At 37.0% G+C, this 22621-nt stretch overlaps 1 protein-coding gene across 1 annotated transcript in view; it reads right to left on the bottom strand.

Moving 5' to 3' along the window:
* Positions 1–255: 255 nt before the first annotated feature.
* The window catches only part of rps6ka4 (ribosomal protein S6 kinase, polypeptide 4), a 46395-nt gene continuing 24029 nt past the window's right edge, over positions 256–22621 (bottom strand). Inside the window, exons 13-18 of the mRNA XM_067437714.1 lie at positions 22419–22512; positions 22025–22195; positions 18287–18484; positions 16643–16802; positions 13279–13442; positions 256–4801 (exon numbers count right to left, since the gene is read on the bottom strand). Coding sequence (XP_067293815.1) covers positions 4592–4801; positions 13279–13442; positions 16643–16802; positions 18287–18484; positions 22025–22195; positions 22419–22512 — 997 coding nt within the window. The 3' untranslated portion in view covers positions 256–4591. The remainder of the gene's footprint in view (positions 4802–13278; positions 13443–16642; positions 16803–18286; positions 18485–22024; positions 22196–22418; positions 22513–22621) is intronic.

Below are 22621 nucleotides of genomic sequence, written 5' to 3'. Positions count from 1 at the left end.
ACATTTCTCATTTCCTCATTTATTTCACACTGCCAACAGTCACTGGCACACTTTCAAGAGTTGGTCATCTATCTGGGGGGTCAGGCCAGAATCCTAAAGGGTTAGTTAACCCAAAAATGAAAATGCTTTCATCAATTACTCACCCTCATGCCAAACCGTAAGACTTTATCTTCAGAACACAAATGAAATGACCGATCTTTCATAAAGAGATCGTACAACTGATTTATATGAATTGAGTGGTTTAATCAAAATTTTCTGAAGAGACTCGATTTACATGCTGAAACATTCATCAACTCACACATCAGTTGTGGTAAACAGAAGCTCAAAGCGTGTTTGTTTGACGTGTGAGAACCAATGCGATTAATTCTCGTGTTGCGCAGCACGTTTGAGCTTCAGCAAGAACCAATGAGGTTCATTCTCGTGTTACGCATCACGTTTGAGCTTCAGCAAGAACCAATGAGGTTCATTCTCGTGTTACGCATCACGTTTGAGCTTCAGCAAGAACCAATGAGGTTCATTCTCGTGTTACGCATCACGTTTGAGCTTCAGCAAAAACCAATGAGGTTCATTTTTGGATTTGTTTTTACGTTTTTACGTTTTTGAAAGCATCGAAGTGGGAGTTACATAGCAGTAAAAATGGCTAAAGAAGAAACATTTTTAGAGAGGAGTATATTTTTATACTTGATGCTTTGGATTGTTCTTAAAGCACAGCAATGCATCTCATTTATTCTTACAAAAGTGCATTTCATTTCCACTCTATAATTCTTTTATTACAAAACATTTTTTTGGGCAGAGACAGAACATTTAAGTTATTAGGAAAACATTTTTTTTTTAAACAAAACAAAACATGCAAATCAGAATTTTAACATAAAATACGCAGACCAAACTCAAGCCATAAAAGACAAGACACAGCAAGCTCACCCTTCATACATCAAATCATATCTATTAAAATTTTGCTATCAAAATGTACATTTGTATAACTAACAGTGCACGTGATCTTATAAGATGGTTCTTAAACAACAAAAATCTAAACTACATTAAGCAGAAAGCCATTAACACTGTGAATGAAGATATATAGAGAGCAAGTAAAAAGAAATAAATACAAAAAAAAATTACTGTTTTAAAGCCCAAACACATTGACATGAAAAACTTGTGCGACAGAAGAAGTTACCTAAAACAATAGTGTAAAATCAGTGTTCATCATCCCTTAAAAGACAAAGTCAAACTCATGTTCATAATACGGCGCAACGTAACTCTGCTGATTTCATCTGAAAGTCTTGCATTTGAACCCCTTGCAGATACGCATCAGAATGTGCTGAATTTGTTCCACTCTTTTCACAAACAGTTGCACCGTTTCCATCAATGTAAAGCTGATAGAAGCATCGCTTGTGAAAAACAAAGGCATAAAACCCCCGACTAGTGCATCTCGTGTGCAAAACTGTATTACAGACAATATTATCCTCCATTAACTGATTATTTTGGCACAAACAAAAGACGTATATGATATTTCAATAAAAACAGTGCCAAACAATCAATTTGACTGTTAAATTGTTCATACCTGCCAGCTGCACACCTCTTAAAAGAAAAGCGTAGTTTATATAACAATGTTGGAGGCGTTTTACTGGGACTCGACACCTGTTTGCATCTTCATAAAACCGTCAGCTCGACACGCGTTTGGAATCCGAAATGTTGTTTGGTCGATTTATACAGCGCGTTCAGCAGAAAGACTCGACACTAAAATGTCTGAATGCTTGTACATCAAACTACAAGTTGAAAATATTGCAAGACTAATGGCTGTGAAGACGGTTAATAACAAAGAGAAATAGGAAGGGACGCCATTGCCATCTTTTCTCACACTTGCCATTGGATAACAGTGTGGATGTGAAAGCCCTTAAGAATGTGAGGGATTGATTGCTGTCTTGTGAACCTCAGCCCTTTCAGTCGCTAGATAAGAGTTGAACAGGCAGTGGATGTTCGGATCTCACAGCTCAGTAGAAGACACAAGAGTGTGCGCACTATTAAAGAAGCACAACATTTCAAGTACACTGATAAAGATGATGACAATCTGATTTCGAAAGCCACCGTTTCACATATACAAACTTTTTAAAAATCAGTCTAGGTTCAGACTACACGATATCAGCCTGATTTTGGCGAAATCCATTTGACGTAGGGTGTCGTGGTGATTCATAAATGACAATATCGATCGCATAACGCAAGAATTATCGTTTTATCTTGTATACTGTGTCATAGTTTCACAACGTCTCAAAAAAAAAATTTGGTTCTACACTAGGCTCTAGGTAGGATTACGCAAAGGAGGAGAGGTTTGTTGAGCTACGGCAACAATAATCCTGCTTTTATGATTTTTCCTTGTGGGCCTACCATGACAGAGCGAATAGCCGAGGTGCTTCTGGAACCTGGTGAGCACTGGATTTAGCATTAAGCTAAAACATCGCTTCAGTAGCCAGTGGCTGCATCCAAAATCACATACTTCCCTACGCGGGATAAATGGCTGTATTTCAAACTCCCTCTGCACGCAACAGGATAGAGCTACAACCAGAGCAACGAAGAAGGTGAAGCGGAGCTAGCTGATCGTTTTAACATTCGCCGTATCCGGTCTGCAAAACTCCGAACACATCTTTCCTTCTTAAGAATGACTTCAGTGCCGTTCTTTGTTCTTTTCTCAAAGAAAAGCTTAACTCCAAGTCTTGCAGAGTTGCAGTCAAAGCTGATTCGAAAGACTGCCGTTCGCCAGCTTCTTTGTGTTTAAGTAGCACGTAACTCTACGCATGACCTACTTCTGCTGAGCTACTTTACTATCCCATGAGGCCACGGGAGAGGATTTAGGATTTATAAATGACAGCATGGCGACTGTAGTACGTCCGGATTACATTCATACTATATAGAACATACTTTTTTTTGCGGCCGTGAAGTAATTACTTCACCTGCTCAAGAGAGCATGTGATTTCTGACACAGCCGGTGTTTGTTTACACTCTTATTTCCTGAAGTCAGTCGCTAGTTCCGCCTTCTCTATGACATAAAACGTTGTCAAAGACGGCAAGTGATGATTGGTTGGGAAAAATATTGTGTAGTCTGAACCCGGCATAAGTTAGAGATGGTATATAAAGTGATCTCTACACACGTCACGTTATAATTAGCAATAAAAACACACAAGGCAGAAAAAGGTGAATCTCACAGTAACTGTAAAGAAACGTCTGGGTATATTTCACATCAAATTATTTTTGCATTAGAAATACAATTTATAGTACTTTTTAATTACCGTAATGGAATATTATTATTATATGAAAAATGTTTCATCATTTTTTCACATTAGTACAATTTTATCTACACATGGCATAATTGGTACACAATTTAATTGTGCTGATTTGAATTTTAAAAAAATAATGTGTGGACAATCATTTTCATTACCGTATCTAAGTAAAGAATCCCCCCAACAATTTGGAAGGGGGAATTGTGGTTAACTATCATTTAATGGTATTTAATGATCCTTTAATTAAATATAATAATTATATTATATTAGTTAACTAATGAAACTGTATTGTAAAGTGTTACCATATAATAAGAATTAACAATAACATTATTAATCTTAGTCAATATTAATTTCAACACTTACATTACTAAAATCAAAAGTTGTATTTGTTAACATTAATTAATACTGTTTGTTTTTGACTAACACAAATGAATAAATACTGTAACCAATGTATTTTTCGTTGTTAGTTTGTGTTAGTTAATAGAGTACATAAACTAATGTTAACAAATTGTTACCAATATAATATAATTTATTTCTAAACAATTGTTTCTTTTGATTTTGAGGAGAAATACAACTGACATTCCTTTGTGAGATTCACCCAAAAGTGAGGGTAGAAATGAGGAAATATCCTCATCAATTTCCTTGACAAGTCCTGTATTGTAACTGGTGATTCGGTGACTTGGTGTGGTCTGACTTCATAGGTTTCTAAAAATGTAAAACGTTTAAAATACTATACCATGCAAACATCGAGAAAACTTCTGAAAGTAGTGATATGTACATGACTCACATAAAGCTTTGCTCGGTGGATCCTTAAAATACAAGTCCACTGTAATTCTCACATATGGCTTTGCTCTCTTGTGGCTCTCTCGACCACCATTTCATAACATTTCAGCTTTCCCTGATCTCAGATTCAATCGTCTTTGCAGTTAAAGAGCTCTCTAAATACAAGTAGAAACCCCACCACATGACATAGAATTTTTACATTCATTAAAATGTCTATAGTCTCAAATGATAAAGAAGAAAAAAAATTGTTGCAATAGAAACGGCATCTGAGTTTCCTTTGTAATGTAGATCATTTCCTTGGCATCGTGTTTACAGAGAGCCACCATGATTAAAAATCCTCTTTTCCTCCAAATGACTTGCAAAATGTTGATCTTGCCCGCACAGGGTTTTACTCCTGAAGAGACTTCGATAAAATGTTGAATTCGCTGACATATAAAGGTTATATTATTTCGCTTTAGTCTTTTCTATATGTCTTTTTCATCCTGTAAAACCTTTACAATACATTCTCTTCTCTCACCACATCAGAGCAACAGGAGATGTCACAGTTTAGGGTCCTCATGGGGATTCAGAGATTGGCAATTCTGCGTCTTGGAATGGGAAGCGGATGAGGAAGAGGAGGAAGATGAGGAGGATGAGCTGCGCCTTGTCTCCACACCAGTACTGGTCATTTTCATCTTCCGACGTTTAGCTAGCGGCGCATTGTCGACGCTTTTAAGGAAGAACCCCTCACGCTTCCCCCGGTTAAATGCCTGTGGGAGCAAAGATATATCATGACGCAAGGCAGATTACAGATTACACAACAAAGAATCTTAAAGTCCCCCTGTAGACAATCATTTCACCCATTAAAGCTCATTGATCTCCAAAATGTCATATTAAAATGTTATTTCCTGTGAAAAAAAAAGTATTCATGCCTTAAAATAGCTTGAACGTAACTACGCCCTTGCTTCATTTAGTATACACGGTTCATGAATATGTAAATGAGCCCCGCCTCCACTCATTCACACATGGTCTAGTCCATGTATCAGAATGGTAATGTTTTATGTATCGCTCTTTACAACTTCGGACACGTAACGTAATCAATATTAGTCTCCTGATTGACTAAGTTATTAAACTAATAATGTGTTCCCATTTGCCATCTCAATCTGTCTTTTAAAAATCAGCATCCTTAGAAACGCTTTGAAGTAAGATGTATATATGACAAGCACAACTCTTCACTCCAGTTTATATAGAATTTTACTTATTTTAATTATTCACTAATAAGTATGGTTATATTTTACCCGTCAATAGCTTCTTTCACACAGCAATACTGGTAAATTACCAGAATGACTTTAATGGTAAATACATAAATATGCTGTTCACGCAGTGGCGTACTGGCTTTTTAACGATACGATTCACACATCAGCACCAAAATATTTTCAATGTTGACCACATTGAACGCGTGTTTGCTCTTAAAAACCAGAGATGCGCATAATAGTATCCAACTTCTGCAATGCTGAAGAATGGAAAAGAAGGCTGGGTCTCGAGCGTGACACATTGACAAAGCTGCGAAACATGGCACAACGGTCAAAGATGATAATTTAGCGATAATCCAATCCATTATGAATGCCTGAACAGCCGTGTGTATTTTACTTTAGGTTTAGATTCAAATATTCATCCTCTCGTCTAATCGACGCGCCATCCTAAATAAACTTGTCTCTTGCATGATACCCAGAAATGTTTAATATTCTGATCTAATATGATTTCTGACCTGTAATGTTGCCAGAATAATAATCATACACGGTGTGTTAATAGGCCAGAGGAGAACTGGCACCCCGACTGAGTCTGGTTTCTCCCAAGGTTTTTTTTTCTCCATCATGCCCTGATGGGGTTTTGGTTCTTTTGGTCGCCTTTGACTTGGCTTGCTCGGTTGAGGACACTAAAATTATGATCCAAGTTATTCTACTAAACATACAAATAAAATGAATTAATAAGGTCTTATTTAATTCTATAAACTATAATACTGATCTGCCAACATTGTCGCTCTATGATAAAATAAGCTGATAACATCCCTGTTTTCTCCAGAACGACTGTACAGCCAAATCTAATTCTGTTGCAATATTGTCCTGTTTAACACTGTGAAGCTGCTTTGAAAAAAATCGTCATTATAAAAGCGCTATATAAATAAAGTTGATTGATTGTTTGATTGATTGAGATAGAATTAGTGATTTAAAACCCCAGTCGGTAATACCGGTATTGTCACACGTCAATATACCAGTTGGAACATTTCCTCACCGTCACATCCCTACTATGAAAGGGGCCGTTTAGTCTACTCACATCAAGTTCAAAATATTTTTTTATGGATGTACTGGATATTATTTGGCACCGTGATGAACATTGCAATGCCGGGGTTACCTACGCTAGTACACTGCTGTCGCGTTCTTCGTGTCGTCTAGATGAAGATACGGAGCAGAGACTGCAAAGCAAGTTGTGTTGATAGAGTTTAGTGATTTGGAGAAGAGAGAACTTCAGAATAATGTCACTGAGTTAATTCATGAAGTTGTGTGAACGGCACACGATATTGATGTAGAACAGAGCATGTGCACTTTGGTCAGAGCGGTAATAATGCGATTAAGGTGTTTACATGCGTGTTTATTGAGATTAAAATCAGCATAGGCTACGTCACATAGTTTAATGTGAATATGGTTACTGCGATTATGAGCTTAAAGCAGAGAATAGAGGGTATGCCCACAGAGTGGCAAAAAGACAAGAGGCAGCATTGGTTTCCAGCATGGGAAAAAAAACAAAAACAGGCCCGGCGCCAGAGGGGAGTCAGGGGGGCTTGGTGCCCCCCTCCGGATAGAGGGAGACGGACTTCATAATAGCGTGTAATTTTCTCCCTCAGACCACTGCCGCCTGCTGCTTCTGCTACTGATTGCTTTTAGAGGGAAAAGATGCCCATAACTGCTGGTTTAGGTAATAAGAGCATATATTATTAGCGAATAAGAGTTGGCAAAGGATCCAGTGTGTATCTGTATTTTCGCTACATTCGAATATACTCCAGGGTTTCTACTGATACAACGCCATATGCTAATTGCTGAAGTAACCCTTTAATAGCGCAATCTATTTATTAACAAACATGTCCCTAAATTTAGCAACAGTAGAGACTGCATTTAACAATAAATCACAGATTGTGCTGGTTCTGACGTTAAGTTTAGGGTTTGGGGGGAACCAATGCTCACCGCTGTGAAGGGAAGGAAGTTGCGCAATAAGTAACGTTTTTAATAAAAAAAAATAATAGTTTTACCTCGTCATCTATTTATAATTCTTGGCAACCAAAAATCAAAAATACAATTAGATTAATATCACAGGCCTGAAGTATAACCAGACTAAGCTTTTGTTGGCCATCGTCACTCATTAAGCATGGACTGATCATGTCATGAACACTGTAGATCCGCAGGAGAGATCGCTTTCCCTCTCTTCTGGTTTTCGACTTGCAACAATGTAACACACATAGTTTAATATTATTGCTTATAGAAACCACTGGCAATATAGAATTCACAATATCTATGTAGCAAAAGTAAATAGTAAGTGTATTTGTGTCATTGCTCCAGTACCGACAGCAGAACTGACAGCGTCAGAGCTTATCGATACTGCGGTCTTTCATAATTTAGCACCGGGGCTAATTTAATACCGGGTTTCGGTACCCATCCCTAGTGAGTAATGTTTCTTAGATTTCTTGAAGCAATGGCCAATCACTAGACTGGGTAAACCCAGCCTGATCTGCCGGCGATTTGATTTCGCCCGGCAACTCAGTCTGGAAACCAGTACATTCATTTCTACTGCTTCTGTTACACTTATGCGGAAACCAATCACAGACTGGCTTATCCATCTGGCGTGCCATTGGCGGGTATAACACGATGACGGATAGAGAAGCGATGGGTCGTTGCCTGTTGATCACGCCTCTTGTGGTCTGATTGGTTGAAGGACTATCCAATTGCGTACAGAGTCATTCGAATAATGCTCGTCGATCACGCCTCTTGTGCAGTAGAAAATACAGAGCAGACTCCCCAGACCAATCTTAAATTGAGCTTGGTCTGGGGATAGCCAGACAAGCCAATCACAGGTGTTGAGGTTAGAATCAGCTCACTGCTCGAGTTTCTGTCCAGTGCTGAGTTCTACGCGCACGACAATCCTCTCAGACATTATGTAAACTCAACTTTTTGAGATCACGTTCATTAATGAGTGACAGCTTTTAGTGATTATAAAGGGAATACTGTGTAAAAGGCCAGGGCGCATGCTCGTGCGGCGACTGGCAGAAAGACTACGCTTGTCTGATTTCTTTGTGCGTTTGAATTAACAAAAATGTACAATTGATAAAAAAGTTGACAAATGAATTGACAAGAATTGACAAAAATGTAAAATGTGTACCTTAGGATAAAAGCGTCTGCCAAATGCATATATGTAAATGTTTGTTTAAGTTGCACATGGAATTTCTTTTTTATTTCTTTTGAGGCAGCAGTCTGAAGAAAGTTTCACTAAAGGAATATAAACGGATCGTTTGATGAATTGTTTGTTGGGAGACAAACATGGAAGGCCTTTCTGTTTTTGTGTATGTCGTGTTTTTTGGCGAACTCTTAGTCTATTCTTAGTCTAATCAACCAATAATCAGATATAGTAGAGATTTTCTACCGCAGCAGAATATCCCTCAGGTTAACAAGCAAACTGATCTTGTTTTCTCCAACTTGAACGGTTACAAAAACCTGCAGCATGGAGAGAGTAAAACGATGGGTGATTATCCACGGAGACCCAGAAAACTTGGTAAGCGAGGTGGATTTCTTGCAAGGCTGAAAAAACAATCTCTCTCCCGTATTCCCCTACCATCCGTTATTCTAATGAACGTTCAATTCCTTCTAAATAAAACGGATGAGTTGCAAGATCATGTGCGGTTCCAACAGGAGTTTAGAGATGCATGTGTATTGGCCATTACAGAGACATGGCTCTCTGACAGAGACTCAGACATTACCATAGACGGTTCGTCTGGATAGAGATGCCACTACTACGGGCATGACGAGTTTGGCTCTATGTGAATCAAATGTACTGCAAGAATATTATTGTGAGAGAAAGACTATGTACTCAAGAAGTTGAACTGCTGTCAGTATCGGTACACCCTTAAAAATAAAGTTGCCAGGAAGAACCAAAAATGGATTTCACAGTGATGCCAGAGAAGAACCATTTTTGGTTCCCTAAAGAAGCGTTTTGTGAAAGGTTCTTTAAAGAACCATTTTTTTCTAACCATTTTAAAATCTTAAGAACCTTTTGCTCTTCAAAGAACCTTTTGTGCAATGGAAAGGTTCTTTGTCTATTAAAGGTTCTTCATGGAACCATACACCCTGCCAAAGAACCATTTAAGAACCTTTAATTTTACGAGTATACCCCCACTTTAAATCTTTAATGCAAATTTCCTCAAATTTTTGTTACTTTTGTTTACGTTCACCTAGGACTTGGCGATAAACCGATTTTATCGAATAACTCGAGTGTGTAGTTTATGTCGATTTTTGCGAATGAAAATCGTTTTTTTCTTTAACCTCCACCGACGCTCCCCTCTGGGCTCCCGTAATGGCTCAGCCCTCCCCGCGCGCATTTGCCATAGAGATAGGCTACACAAACAAACAGGACAGTGTCTTACAACAAAGTGTCATTCGTAATTGGTTAGTTTTTTTGCAGAAAAATTAACAATAATGCAAATTAACGCTGCAAAGTGTGTTTGAAGTCCGGACACACGAACTCACACACAGCATCGCTACTGCGAGATCTAGTGGAAGCGTTCGGCTCATATCTCTGTTATAAACCACTGATATCAGATCAAACAGAGCTGATGTGGAGACCAGGAGAAACATCATTAACAAAAGTCAGGGGTTTCAGTCACAAATCACCAACATTCATCATGATTTTAATGTAGTAACACGACATGGATTTATTGTTGTTGTGATTATTTTTCTCAGGGTTCGTACAACCTTTTGAGATTGAAACTCAAGCACTTTTTCAAGGGGTTTCAAGAGCTTCACACTTTTTTCCAGCACTCCAAAGCTCTAAATATCCCATTTTAATGTTATTTTTAAAGTGATGATTTGTAAAACTAAAAGTTTAAAGGGGTATTGAGGAAAACAATTGTCAAATGTTTTTTTTTTTTTGTTTTTTTTTTTATGTGTAGACCGTTTTGCAAACAAGCACTTTTATTAAAAAATAATAATAATTAAATGCCTGGCATGAAAAACCAAAAAAAATCTCAATTACACAGAAAACAAGTAAAGAGCTCCTTTATTAATCACATAAACTGTTGGTCAGTTCAGTGTGAGACTATTGAATAACAATGGTAACCTATATTTAATAAAAGCATTATATTTAATTTTCCCTATACTTTTTTGCACATTACTGTTGTTAATAAAAGTTCATTTTATCTGAATTTCAATTCATAAACCTTTGATATGTATACTACAAAAGATTTAATGCCCATTTATACTGTGTAATAGTCAGGGTTTATTCACATGCTGAAAGTTTTGGACCCCAAGCCGCAGATATTTTACCTAAACAAAATAAAGTTAGAACTTTTGAACAATTTCTTTGTCATCTGCAGATTGATTTTAAGTACGGTTCATTTTAAACCGTAAATCTTTTTTTTTTTTTTTAGGCCATATCGTTCAACCCCAGAGCAAATGCGGATAAAGCCGCTAAGAGTACAAAGCAAGTAACCCAGAGATTGCGACGTATCTCTCCTGATGCACCAATGTTAATCATGGGTGATTTTAACCATTGTCTTTTGGATAAGACTCTGAGAGACTTCCATCAATGTGTCACATGTCTAACTAGACATAACAGGACTATAGACTTGTGTTATGGTTCGATAAAGGGTGCATATACATCTCTCCCTTTTCCCCCAATAGGTGGGGCTGACCATAATTGTATCCAACTGATCCCACTGTATTACACAGCCCTAAAGAGGGGGAAACTCTAATCAGACAGTCTAAAATTTGGATTGAAGATTCAATTTCAAGTTTAATAGGTTGTTTGAATGTACTGACTGGGAAATATTTAAAGAGTCCTGTGTTGATGTAGATGATCTTACTAATGTTGTTCGCTGTTATGTGAACTACTGTGTCGATAATATTCCTGTAAGATCTGTGGAAGTGCATCCAAATGATAAACCATGGATAACAATCACTTAAGATGCTTTTTTTTAAAAGAAAGAGGGCATTTCGGGAAGGAAATTTAATTGAGTCGGATCGGCTGAAAAAGGAAGTGAAACTGGAAATAACCAAAGTTGCAATATGAAGGAAAGATAGAATAATAATTATTAAAAAATAATAATTTGGCCTCAGTGTAAGATGGCTTAAGTAGACATAGTAGACATTCTAAAGTGGTAATGGAAGGAAGTAGTGATGATTTTAAACTGGCACAGACATTTAATGAATTTTATGCAAGCTTTAATATTTATGATTTTAGTGACATTATTCGTGAGCAAAAAAATTAATTTATCTGGCAGTAGCCTTGTCCCTTTTGCTGAAAAATCAATGCGCTTAAACATTCAAAAGCCAGGAAAAGTCCTGGCCTTGATAACATCGAGGGTCGGACGCTTATTTCCTGTGCAGAACAATTGGCACCTTTTTTTTATTACATCTTTGAACTGTCACTTGATCAACAGAAGGTGCCAAGATTATGGAAAACTTCCACTGTGGCAAAAATTACTCACTCAGTTATATTAAATGATTTTAGGCCAGTCGCTTTAACTACCTTGGTAATTAAGAGTTCTGAAAGATTGCTGGAAAAAAGAGCTTCTTATGAAGGTCGAAGACTCATTTGACCCCCTTTAGTTAGACCCGCACGAGGGGTGGGAGATGCTACAGCTACCCTGCTCAATTTGATACTTAGGCATGCAGACTCATGCTAGAATTTTATTTGTTGTTTTTTTTTCATCAGCTTTTAATATGATACAACCACATGTCTTAGTAGAGAAGCTTTTGATCTTTGGACTGCCGAAATAGGCATGAAAATAGATTTATTTTAAAATACGTAGATGATTCAGCTGTTGTGAGACTCCTTCGTGCTGATGAGAATGACCATCGCGTAGTGGTGTGACGGGCAATGTCTGCAAATAAATGTGTCTAAAACAAAGGATATGCTTATCGATTTTAACATATCGAAAAGTTAATCAAATAGATATCGAAAGTGAATCAAACGGACCTAATGAGCACAATTATTAAAGAGCAGAATGGTGAATTGGTGGAAAAGTATTTGGGGTATTTAATTTTAGTTTTAAATTTAATTTGTAGAATTAGAAATTTTCGTTTGTAGTTTAAAGTTTAATTCCAATGTGGAGATTATTTGTAAAAAAGGGCCAACAAGACCTGTTTTGTGGAAAGGATCTAAGTCTAATATTGATAGGTCGTTGAGGACTTCTTTTTATAAGTCTTACATTGAGTCAGTTATAACTTTCTTTTCATTATGCTGGTATGGCGGCCTTAGTGTTAAAAATAAGAATGCGGTGGTGAAAATAGTCAATACCAGTAGTAAAACTATGGGAGCTCATCAGAGTCACCCTACTGACTTGTATAACTGTCAGGTCGTAAGGAAAGCCCAATCCATTTTAATGAATAACTCCCTTCCCCTACAGTCTGAATTTAATTTTCTACCTTTCTTAGACTTAGATCTCCCACTGTTAGAAGCAATAGGTATAAACATTCATTTATTCCTGCAGCGGTTTCTTCGGGAATGGGAGGAGTTGTGGGAGGTAGGTAGACATTTGGGTGGCTGAACTTGTGTTGTTTTTTAGGTGTTTTAATGTTTGTAAAATGTCTTTTATGCATGTTGCTGGTCTTGTTGCAAAAACGAATTGCCCTTTCGGGCACAAAAACAAACAATGTGAAAGTGATACTCTTGGCGCACTAACAAGTCTAATCGCAATATTGGCAAAATCCAATTATAATCGCATTATGAGTGTGCATGTAAACATAATTATCATCAATGTATTTTATATTGTATGTAGGTTAGATGTAGATGAGCTGGTTAATCTCTCTTATGCAGAAGAAGGAACGGATGTACCAACATCAGCAATCACAAAAGCAAGCATTATTTTTGTTATTCCATTTGGTACTGCTAGTAACTGTACGTAATAAATAACATTCCTCATGACAAGCATTTTACTCTGGTGCATCACTACTCAATACAGCAGACAAAAATATGTATACTTGACCTTGTAGGTGGCGTTGACATAGGTACGGACAGTCGGGCCGGTGGACTCCAGGACATCAGGGGTGCAGAGAGGGGTGGAGGACATGACGCCACCTCCCTGAAGCCAGGCATTCACTTTCAGAGCCGAGAGCTTCAGCCGCCGCTCAGGATCTACGGTTAACAAACCTGTGAAGATGAAGAGGGAGATAAAACTTGAGATGGAAGCTAATTCTGGGGCTGCCAATATAAGGATCCTTCAGCCACTAAACCACCATCCTCGGGGACCATCACACTCTTTCCTTCCACCAGGGCTCTGAACCTCATCCATCTCAATCTAGATGATCAAATGACAGCTATAATAACAAGCACTTGTGCTGAAATTGGACTGAAATGCGTTCGAGTGCCTGCAGGTCCCTGATGGCTGGGTCAGGACTCACTCATCAAAAGCTTTGGAGTGCTATAAAGGTATTAAAACGTATTGCAGCTATTTCGGGTCGTAATCAATAGAGACTCCAAGTATTGGGTGAACGCAAGTAATTTTCACATGTCTCAGTGTTCTAAACCCATAGATTGCAATTCAGTAACTATGGACGATACCCACCAATTTCACAGAAGAACTAGCAGATCCTGTAGCAAGGGCTTTTCTGAGTGAATCCTCAATTGGACCATAATCCTAAACCTGATTTAAATGACATTCAGGTTATCCAAATGGATTTTCTGTAAAGGTAAGGAAGGATAATATCCAATCTCAGAAACGGCCATCTGATTTTACTACTGAATCTGATTTTTAGATACAGAAATGAACAAAAAAATAAAAAGGAATCTATAGCCAGTTTCAGACAGTAATTGTTTCTCATGTGGACGCAAGGTAATTTTCAAATTTACCGGGGCTAGTCAGTGATTTTATTGCTGTCCAAATCCATAATGTCAGCGCTTTTGCATTTTAAATATGGACACTTTTTTTTTAAACTGAAATGCTAGAAACTTTTAAAATGGGCTATTATTATGGTATGCAACTAATCATTTTACTAGTTGAACAAGCATTTGGGTCAAATGTTTACGTAAATAAGAGGTTGTATAAAAAAAATTCTGCTAATTTCCACATTTTTTAAATTACATTTTAAGATAGGCAAGACAGAAAAACATTTGAACTATAGCTTGTCAATTTTTCTATTTTTTAATTGGATATTGAAATGTTGAATATATATATATATGATATTAAAATGAATTTATTAATTATAATTAAGTACACCAGTACGTTTGGGGTCAGAACTACGCTACATTTGTGTCCTTAAAATGGAATCCGTTTACTTCTGTTGCTAGGTAACAACAATGCAGGAGAAGGCGGCAAAGTGGATAATGTTGTGTGCCTCAATGTTGTGCATCTATCTTCTGCTGTACTACAAAGGTTTATCTCTCTGCTTGCAGTGTCAGTCCAGCTTGTCAGGAAAGTCAGTAAGCACACACACACGTTGGGTTTCCATGCTTTCAATAGACATATATACTGGTTGACTTCATTACTCTGTCACCTCTCCACCAATGGTGGATGAAGAGATTCCTCCCTTCCATACGTAAAACAATTTGAGTACCCAGAAATAGAGCCCTGACTGGACTTATTTATGCCTCTAGGGTTGGGCTCTAGGCCAATTTTCACGTCATACCTCAAACGCGACTGGGCTTCGGGCCTGTTTTAGGCTTCTCCTTTTTATGTTTTAGACATTCATTTATTAAACGAAATTATGAGCTTTGCTGTACTGATGGAAACATCACGAGACCATGCTTCCACGACTGTCAAGACTGGCTAGTAGTTCAGAGTCCCTGCCATCAGCAGCAGCAGTGAGCGTTCCTTCAGCGCAGCTGCCAGAGTTATGGCCTTTTTACACCTGGCCACTTAATGCGTTTTCTCTGATCAGATATCTATACAATTGTGAAAAGACCAAGAGTAAATGCCTTCCTAATTCTTGAGACAAAATAATTATTTCAAACAATTCAATTCAGAAGGTGGTCTGAGACACATTTCAGACGAAACTGGGCCAGTGTGAATGCATATGGTTGATTAAACCACATATATAAATTTAACACCTGGCAAATTGTTAAAAAAAATTAACATGTTAGAGCGTGTTATAGGCTATGTTGTAGCCAGATATGAGGGCGCTACTGCAACATGCATCGCTGGAAATGAGTAAAGAAAACCAACACGCAAACTGCCGCAAGTGAAATTGAAAGTAAGTCTCAGATGCTCAAAAACACAATAATATTCATTATCATTCTAACTAATGCGACCAAATGATCTTACCAGTACACCTGAATGCCTGACGTGGTCATACTCAATTCAAGTCAGAAAATGAGTCTGATACTGCTCCATTGGGCTGTGATTATGGGGCGTGTTTCAACCGAACCAGGAAAGACATCAATTGGATAGACTTATAACCAATCAGAGCAACGTGACCCATAACGTTAGTTGTCAAATGTCAACAGAACTCAACTGCACTGTGTTGCCAAGTCTGCATTTTTTTCCATGTCTGCTTGTTAAAGCGACTATTATGTGATGTATAGACCCATGAGTGTGAATTTTAGCAAGCAACCTTGCCAAAATAACACACATTTTACCACCCAAACACCATTTGAACAAATATAATCCAAGCCCCTTTGATGACGTGCATGATTACGTTACTGTTGATCATCTGTCCGTCATCATCTAAAGCCCGTCCTGATGATTTAATTGGTCCGAACAGTTTCTGTTCGGGGATTACTGCTCTATGGATCGAGTCCAGACCGAACCGCCCGACCTAAAAATGTTGTGGGCGGGGCTAAATTCGTCTGGCATCCAGGCTACCTAAATGCAGCTTATATCTGTTGCTTTCATTGACGTGAAATGATGGGATTTATATTTGTTTTGCGGAGAGTTGTAAGGTAAGACAAACCATGTTTTTTATTTACATTTTGTTTATTAGTTTGGATTGTATAGCCCGTTTCGTTCCCGTTTCGTTATAGTACTTTATTGCATATATATTCTATTCTCTAATCCTAAACCGTACAAAATCACAGAAAACTGCATTTTTACATTATCAAAGAACCATAATTCTGATTTATTAGCTGTTTTCCTCATAGGGACCAAAACAATGGGGTTTACCAGGACCACACACACTTTGGCTTAATCACACATCATCCACAGCGGTTCATTTCCGATCACATTTATATCAGAGGCGAACCATAATGGAGATTACATGTACCGTACCCGACCACCTTTTTATGCAGACTCTGGTACAGTTTCTGGATGTGTATCCAAGTCCAAACATACCAAACTCTAATCAAACCAGGTGTGCAATATTAATTATATAAAGAATAATAAAGTCATCCTTTAACAAATCTTGCACTTATAGTACCTCTCACTAGATCTTTGGCTTCTTCGGACACACCCTTCCAGGCTTCCCCATCCAATGAGAAATCTCCCTCTTTGATCTTGTGCATGATGTCAGCTGCATGCGATGAGGTCATGCCTTTTTTCTCACTCTGGAATGGAACTTGGCCAGAGAGCATGGTGTACTGACAAAAAGAACAACATTAATAATATTAGCAAATTACATTTTGGTTTTTACATTTGAACAGTAGAAGTAAAGATTACTTTTGGAATTTATCAAAATAAACTCATGTTTTAAAGTTTTCTATTTATTCAATTTGATGTAACAAATTATTAAGGGGTGTAAATTTGTGTTGGGTAAGATACTCTAAAAAAAATATGAATTACTAGTTACTTACACATTATCTTCAATGGTGTAATTAGATTACTGTACAAATTACTCTCTCCAAAAATCCTTAGTAATTCAAGGATAGATATGAAATGGCTCTTAATTCATTCAACTAAATAATATAAAACTACATAAATTACTCTTGTGAAATGTGAGGATACATAAAAACACACATTTTAAAGTTAGACATATGTTAATTCCACTATTGTATTATATATAATTGTTCCACAGTCTATACACAGTATTTAGTTCAATTACATCAGAAGTAACTAATTAAATTGCAGAAAAAATAAGAGTAATCTCTTACTTTACTTTTCAGGGAAAAGTAATTAAATTACAGCAACTAATTACTTGTGACTAGTTACACCCAACACTTGTGTAACGATTCCCTCATGTCACAATTCAATACATATCACGATACCGAACTCCCAATACGATCCTCCAGGACATATGGTAAAAGGTTGACACAAACTGTACTGTTGATTAAAATGCTAAATTTAATATTACATTGGGAGTGGAAATGTTTGACTTGGTGTTGGTAAACCAAAGCACAGGACAATGGTTACACCAGAATAAAAATATTCCTGATTCTGAAGCTGTAGGCACTTTTTATTGGTAGCACAAGACATTTGACATTATCAGCACCCACAAATATTCCCCTATTGCATTATAATACATTATATATAGTAGTTTCTTATAGTACTGACACTAAAACTCCTTTTTTTCCCTCACTCATTCATTTTAAATTTGGGCGAACTATCCACAATAAATATAAATTGCAATGTATTTGTTACATGATATATTGTTATACCCCTACACTGTAAAAAAAATATTTAGGAAAAAAAGTTACCTGGTTACCTTAAAATTTGGAGTTCATTGAAATTAAAATGTTGAGTTAATACAATGAACATTTTTTGAGATTCGACAGCCTTTATTAAAACATTATTAAAATATTTTGTAAGCATATTGGGTAATTGTGTATGCTTTATTTCTGATGACGCAGTGAAGCATGCCAAATAGTGCTATTTTCATGATTTATCAAAATGTTTATGTGTTTCAGATACAATCATATTTTGAGTTTCTATTTATTAAACAAATTTCCTTCATTGTATCAACTCAAATTTTTAATTTCAATAAACTCAACATTTTAAGGCAACCAGGTAACTTTTACAGTGTAATAATATTCTCCAACACTGACCTCTCCCCTGACTAAAACAATACATTCGGCGGTCCGGTCTAAAATAATACTTCATTCATAAATATATAAACGCTCACACATACCAAGATCACCCCCAGGCTCCAGAGGTCGCACGCCTGGTCATATCCCGAGCTGTGGAAGAGCTCTGGCGCGGCGTACTGCAGGGTAAAGCAAGGGGTCTGAAGGGGGGCACTGCCGCTCCCCGCTGGAAACAACCGCGCAAAACCAAAATCAATCACCTTTAACACGGAGTCATCCGACTCATCGGCAAACAGCACGTTCTGCAAGTGGAGGTGAAAAACAGAGAGACAATACGTGACATACTGCTATGCTTCAACACAATAAACCACAAGATGTTCTATGTTACAGTCATTTGACTTAATGTGCATGTTCTGATCCAATTATGATTCATCGCGATGTTGAAACGTGCAATGCGTATCATATTGTGATGGCCGAAAGATCTCATTTAGGAAAAAAATCCCGCTGATGAAGATTAATGTTGACAGTCATCAGATGTGGACCGCACATTAAAATTCCACAGCACGGAGACGAAATCAGCACATGGATAGCCGAGCACAGAGTGAATGCTGAATACGTAATATCACAGAAGTGAAATCAAGCAAACTACGAGTGATGATCACACAGCTGACGGGAGATCTGAATGAGAGAACGAGAAACCGTCTAGAGCACGGCCAGTTAGTGCGGCAACAGATGTGAGCATAATGCTTTCCTCAACGCTTGACAGCATCCATTTAGACGTTTAGAGAGAGAATTCATTAGAAAGGCACTAAGGCTGCTCATTTCTTCACTCTATGTTAGTTAGTTATCCATCCCTGCGTTAATTTATTTGTTTGCCATTCTATTGTTCAAACCGCAATGAATCCACACAATACATAATCGATTCTCAATAATCAAATCTCTTTTTTACTCATTTCTCGATGCACTGAAGCCAGCTGAGGTTTTTCTCGCTCTTCTCTCACAGCGAGTTGAAACACTGCAGTGTGTGTTTTAATTAAATAAGTGTGTGCAGCTCATGATCTGGTTCCTGCAGATGATCCCGTGTGCTGCATATGCAGAGTTTAATATGCATTTGGGAGATATGCACCATTTATGCTTCTTCTTTTTTTTTCAAATTCGCATAATGAGAAAAGATTTTGTGGACAGATGATTATAGCATTTCACTAGATTTGTAATGGGAAGGTATTGTATCGAAGTTATACATTTGAGTATCATGACAACATTAGTATTTGTGATGCACTGAAATTTTAGTGAAAATCAATTTCGGTTTCAGCTGAATGACAATGTTCAATTTGTTACTTTTGATATGAAATAAGGTCCAAGCTTTCAAATTCCATCAATTCTATAATAAAAATTAACAATACATAACATTTTGATGCTCTTTAATGAGTCGTGACATATGCCCCTGAGAATAATTTAATTATTATTATTATTTCTTTTTTGGTTTTGTTTTTTAGGTCATTTCTTTCATTGGAGCATAAGAAACAAATTTAATAAAAAGACATTTTTAAAAAAGATTTTAAGAAAAGATGTTATCCTATGCATGTCCCTCTGTAGAAGAAAACAGACCCCATTTATTTAAAAAAAAAATGGCTTTAAGCTTTTTATGTTCAAACTTTGTATAAAGACGATTCTCAACTGAGCTATGAAATGAGACAGAATGATTTGATATAACACGGGTAAAATCCCCATAAATGCCATTCCCATTCTATGCAATGCATCTATACACTGGATCTAATTTGCATATTAATGTATTCTTGGGGCAAAATGTAATGAAAAAAGATGTGTAATAATGGGAGTAATAATTGAGAATATTTTCATAATACCACCTCATATTTCATAAGAATATTGATGTATAATGTATTTTCCAATTCTCCAAGAATGCCTGATAAACACACTTTAAGTCCCGGCATTCTCTACAGAGGTCATGTATGAAATCATCACAGTTTCGTAACAAAGTCATATTTTGATTAGAAACCCCATATCATTTTCCTGAGATGTTGATTTCTGTCAAACAGTTTGAAAATTTGTCAGATTTAAGTGAATCAAATCAATATTTCCATAAGAGCTTAATTGGACCTTTGGAACACAAATGTGCTTTGGACATGACTATAACATCCGACAAACAAACGAGGGCTCGCACGTCCGAATGTAAGGAAGTGGTGAAAGTGACGTACACGCCATAAAGCAGTCGAATTTTGTAGTTCTTTTTGTTCTCGGGTTACTACCCGAAACCCGAAGTTTAAAAGTACGATTAAAAACGATACAGACCCCATCAGGCTATGGCAGACGTGTCATTCAACCTATTGTAAGTCGATGTATCATCACAAGAGTCTTGAAAATATATTATGAAAGTTGAAAAGCTACCTAGTTCTGCTTTAAAGTAGTTTTGTAATATTAAATCTGCCACCGCCCACTAGGGGAAGAGCCCGTCTCAATCTGCTCCCTTGTTCAGTTGTCAGGGCACTGATCAGGGAGTCAGCCCATTGATTTATGTCCTAATCAGTTCCCTGACTAGTGAACTAGGGAGCTGATTGAGACGCTTTACGACAGTAGTAGAGGACAATATTTTTTCCCAACTGTAGGGGGACCCCGAGAGCAAAAGTTACCTGGTGCTGCTTTAAAACCACAACCTTAACTAATCCTGACAAAACGCATATCAGAAAAGTATCTCAAGGATCCATATTTGGCAACTATTTTGTGATATAAGTGATATTTGAAAATAAATTTATTAATTTTAATTTAAAAAAAATAACCAGAAAAGAAAAAAGAAAAAACAATCACAGGAATGCGTGACACCCGGTGGCGATCTTTGGTACATCGCCTAAACAAAATCTAATAGGAACGTAATTTTTTTGTGATTTAAATTTCAAATTTGGAACACAACTTGGTTAGATATACGGCTTTAGTAATTTTACAGTAAAAATGATTTTGTAAAATATATATTTTATATAAAATAAAAACATTTGATTTACAGTAAATTTAAACAACTTTTTCACATTCATTTTCAAGTTCTTTTTACTTCAGCAATAATCTGTCTTCAAACAAGACCAAACAGAGGTCTATATTCTTGAATTACAACCATTGAAGTTTACATTTTCACATCTATTCTCAAATAGGTGGGTGCCAATAAAGGGTTAGTTCACCCAAAAATGTAATTAACTTGTCAGCGTATTGATTCATGATTCGGATCGTGTGTCAAACTGCCAAACTGTTGAAATCATGTGACATTGGCGATCCGAATCATGAATCAATCCGCTGATTCATAACCATTTGAATCTTTATTTGAGGTTTGAAAACAAACGCGGAAGAGAAGACAATGCTGAATAAAGTCGTACTTTTTGTTATTTTTGGACCAAAATGTATTTTCGATGCTTCAAGAGATTCTTATTAACCCACTGATGTGTAGTCCACACATATGGACTACTGATGATGTTTTTATTCCCTTTCTGGACATGGACAGTACAGTGTGGATACACTTGGATACGCTCTCTGACTAAATATAAAATATTTTAAAGTGTGTTCTGAAGATGAACGGAGGTCTTACGGGTGTGGAACGACATTAGGGTCATTAATGACAAATTTCATTTTTGGCTGAACTAACCCTTTAAGGGGTTTCAGTTTCAGCTAAATTAAAACTTTAATTACAGTTTTTGTTGTTTCAATTAAAAATTGTAATTACTGAAGAAAATATGAGAGGTGCTTATTTGAGCAAACATCACGGACACAAAAATGAGTTTTTGCTAGTTTTCCATAATAATAATCTGTTATATTTGTAATTCTTTCTCTCTGTACTGCTCTACCTCTGGTTTGAGGTCTCGATGCACGACTCCAGCCTCATGCATGTAGCTGACCGCTGACACCAGGCTCTTCATCAGCTGACTGGCCTCCCATTCTGCAAACATCTTCTTTTTCCTTATTCGCTCCAACAGCTCTCCACCACGCAACAGCTCCATGACCAGATACGTATGGTACTAGGAGGGATGGAACGGAGAAAATGGGAATGAAAAATAATAGTAGTGACAGTAGTGTTGGAACATACTGTATGTGACCAGGTATGTACACAAAAGTAAAAAAATCAAAATTAAAATTATAAAAAAGATGGACATGATTATGATTAGTCTGAAGATATTATAATTAGCTTAAAACAGCAAAATTTCTATAGCGAGGTATATATACAGTGGTGCAAAGACATACCTGATCAGTATAGACCTCGTGGAGTGTGACGATGTTCGCGTGAGACTCACACTGGCGTAGTGCTGCGATCTCTCTCTGAGTCATGGCCTCCATCCTACAATGGCAGAAAGTGGGGAATCGTCATGGATAATATCACAACTGTTGATTTAATGACATGTGAGCTGACATTATTAAGTATGTCAACAAAGACCAAACAACATCAC

The sequence above is a fragment of the Pseudorasbora parva genome, chromosome 3, assembly GCF_024679245.1.
Source record: "Pseudorasbora parva isolate DD20220531a chromosome 3, ASM2467924v1, whole genome shotgun sequence".
Taxonomy (NCBI): Eukaryota; Metazoa; Chordata; class Actinopteri; order Cypriniformes; family Gobionidae; genus Pseudorasbora; species Pseudorasbora parva.
The sequence above is the reverse complement of the archived record's forward strand: the minus strand, read 5'-3'. Positions and strand labels throughout refer to the sequence as shown.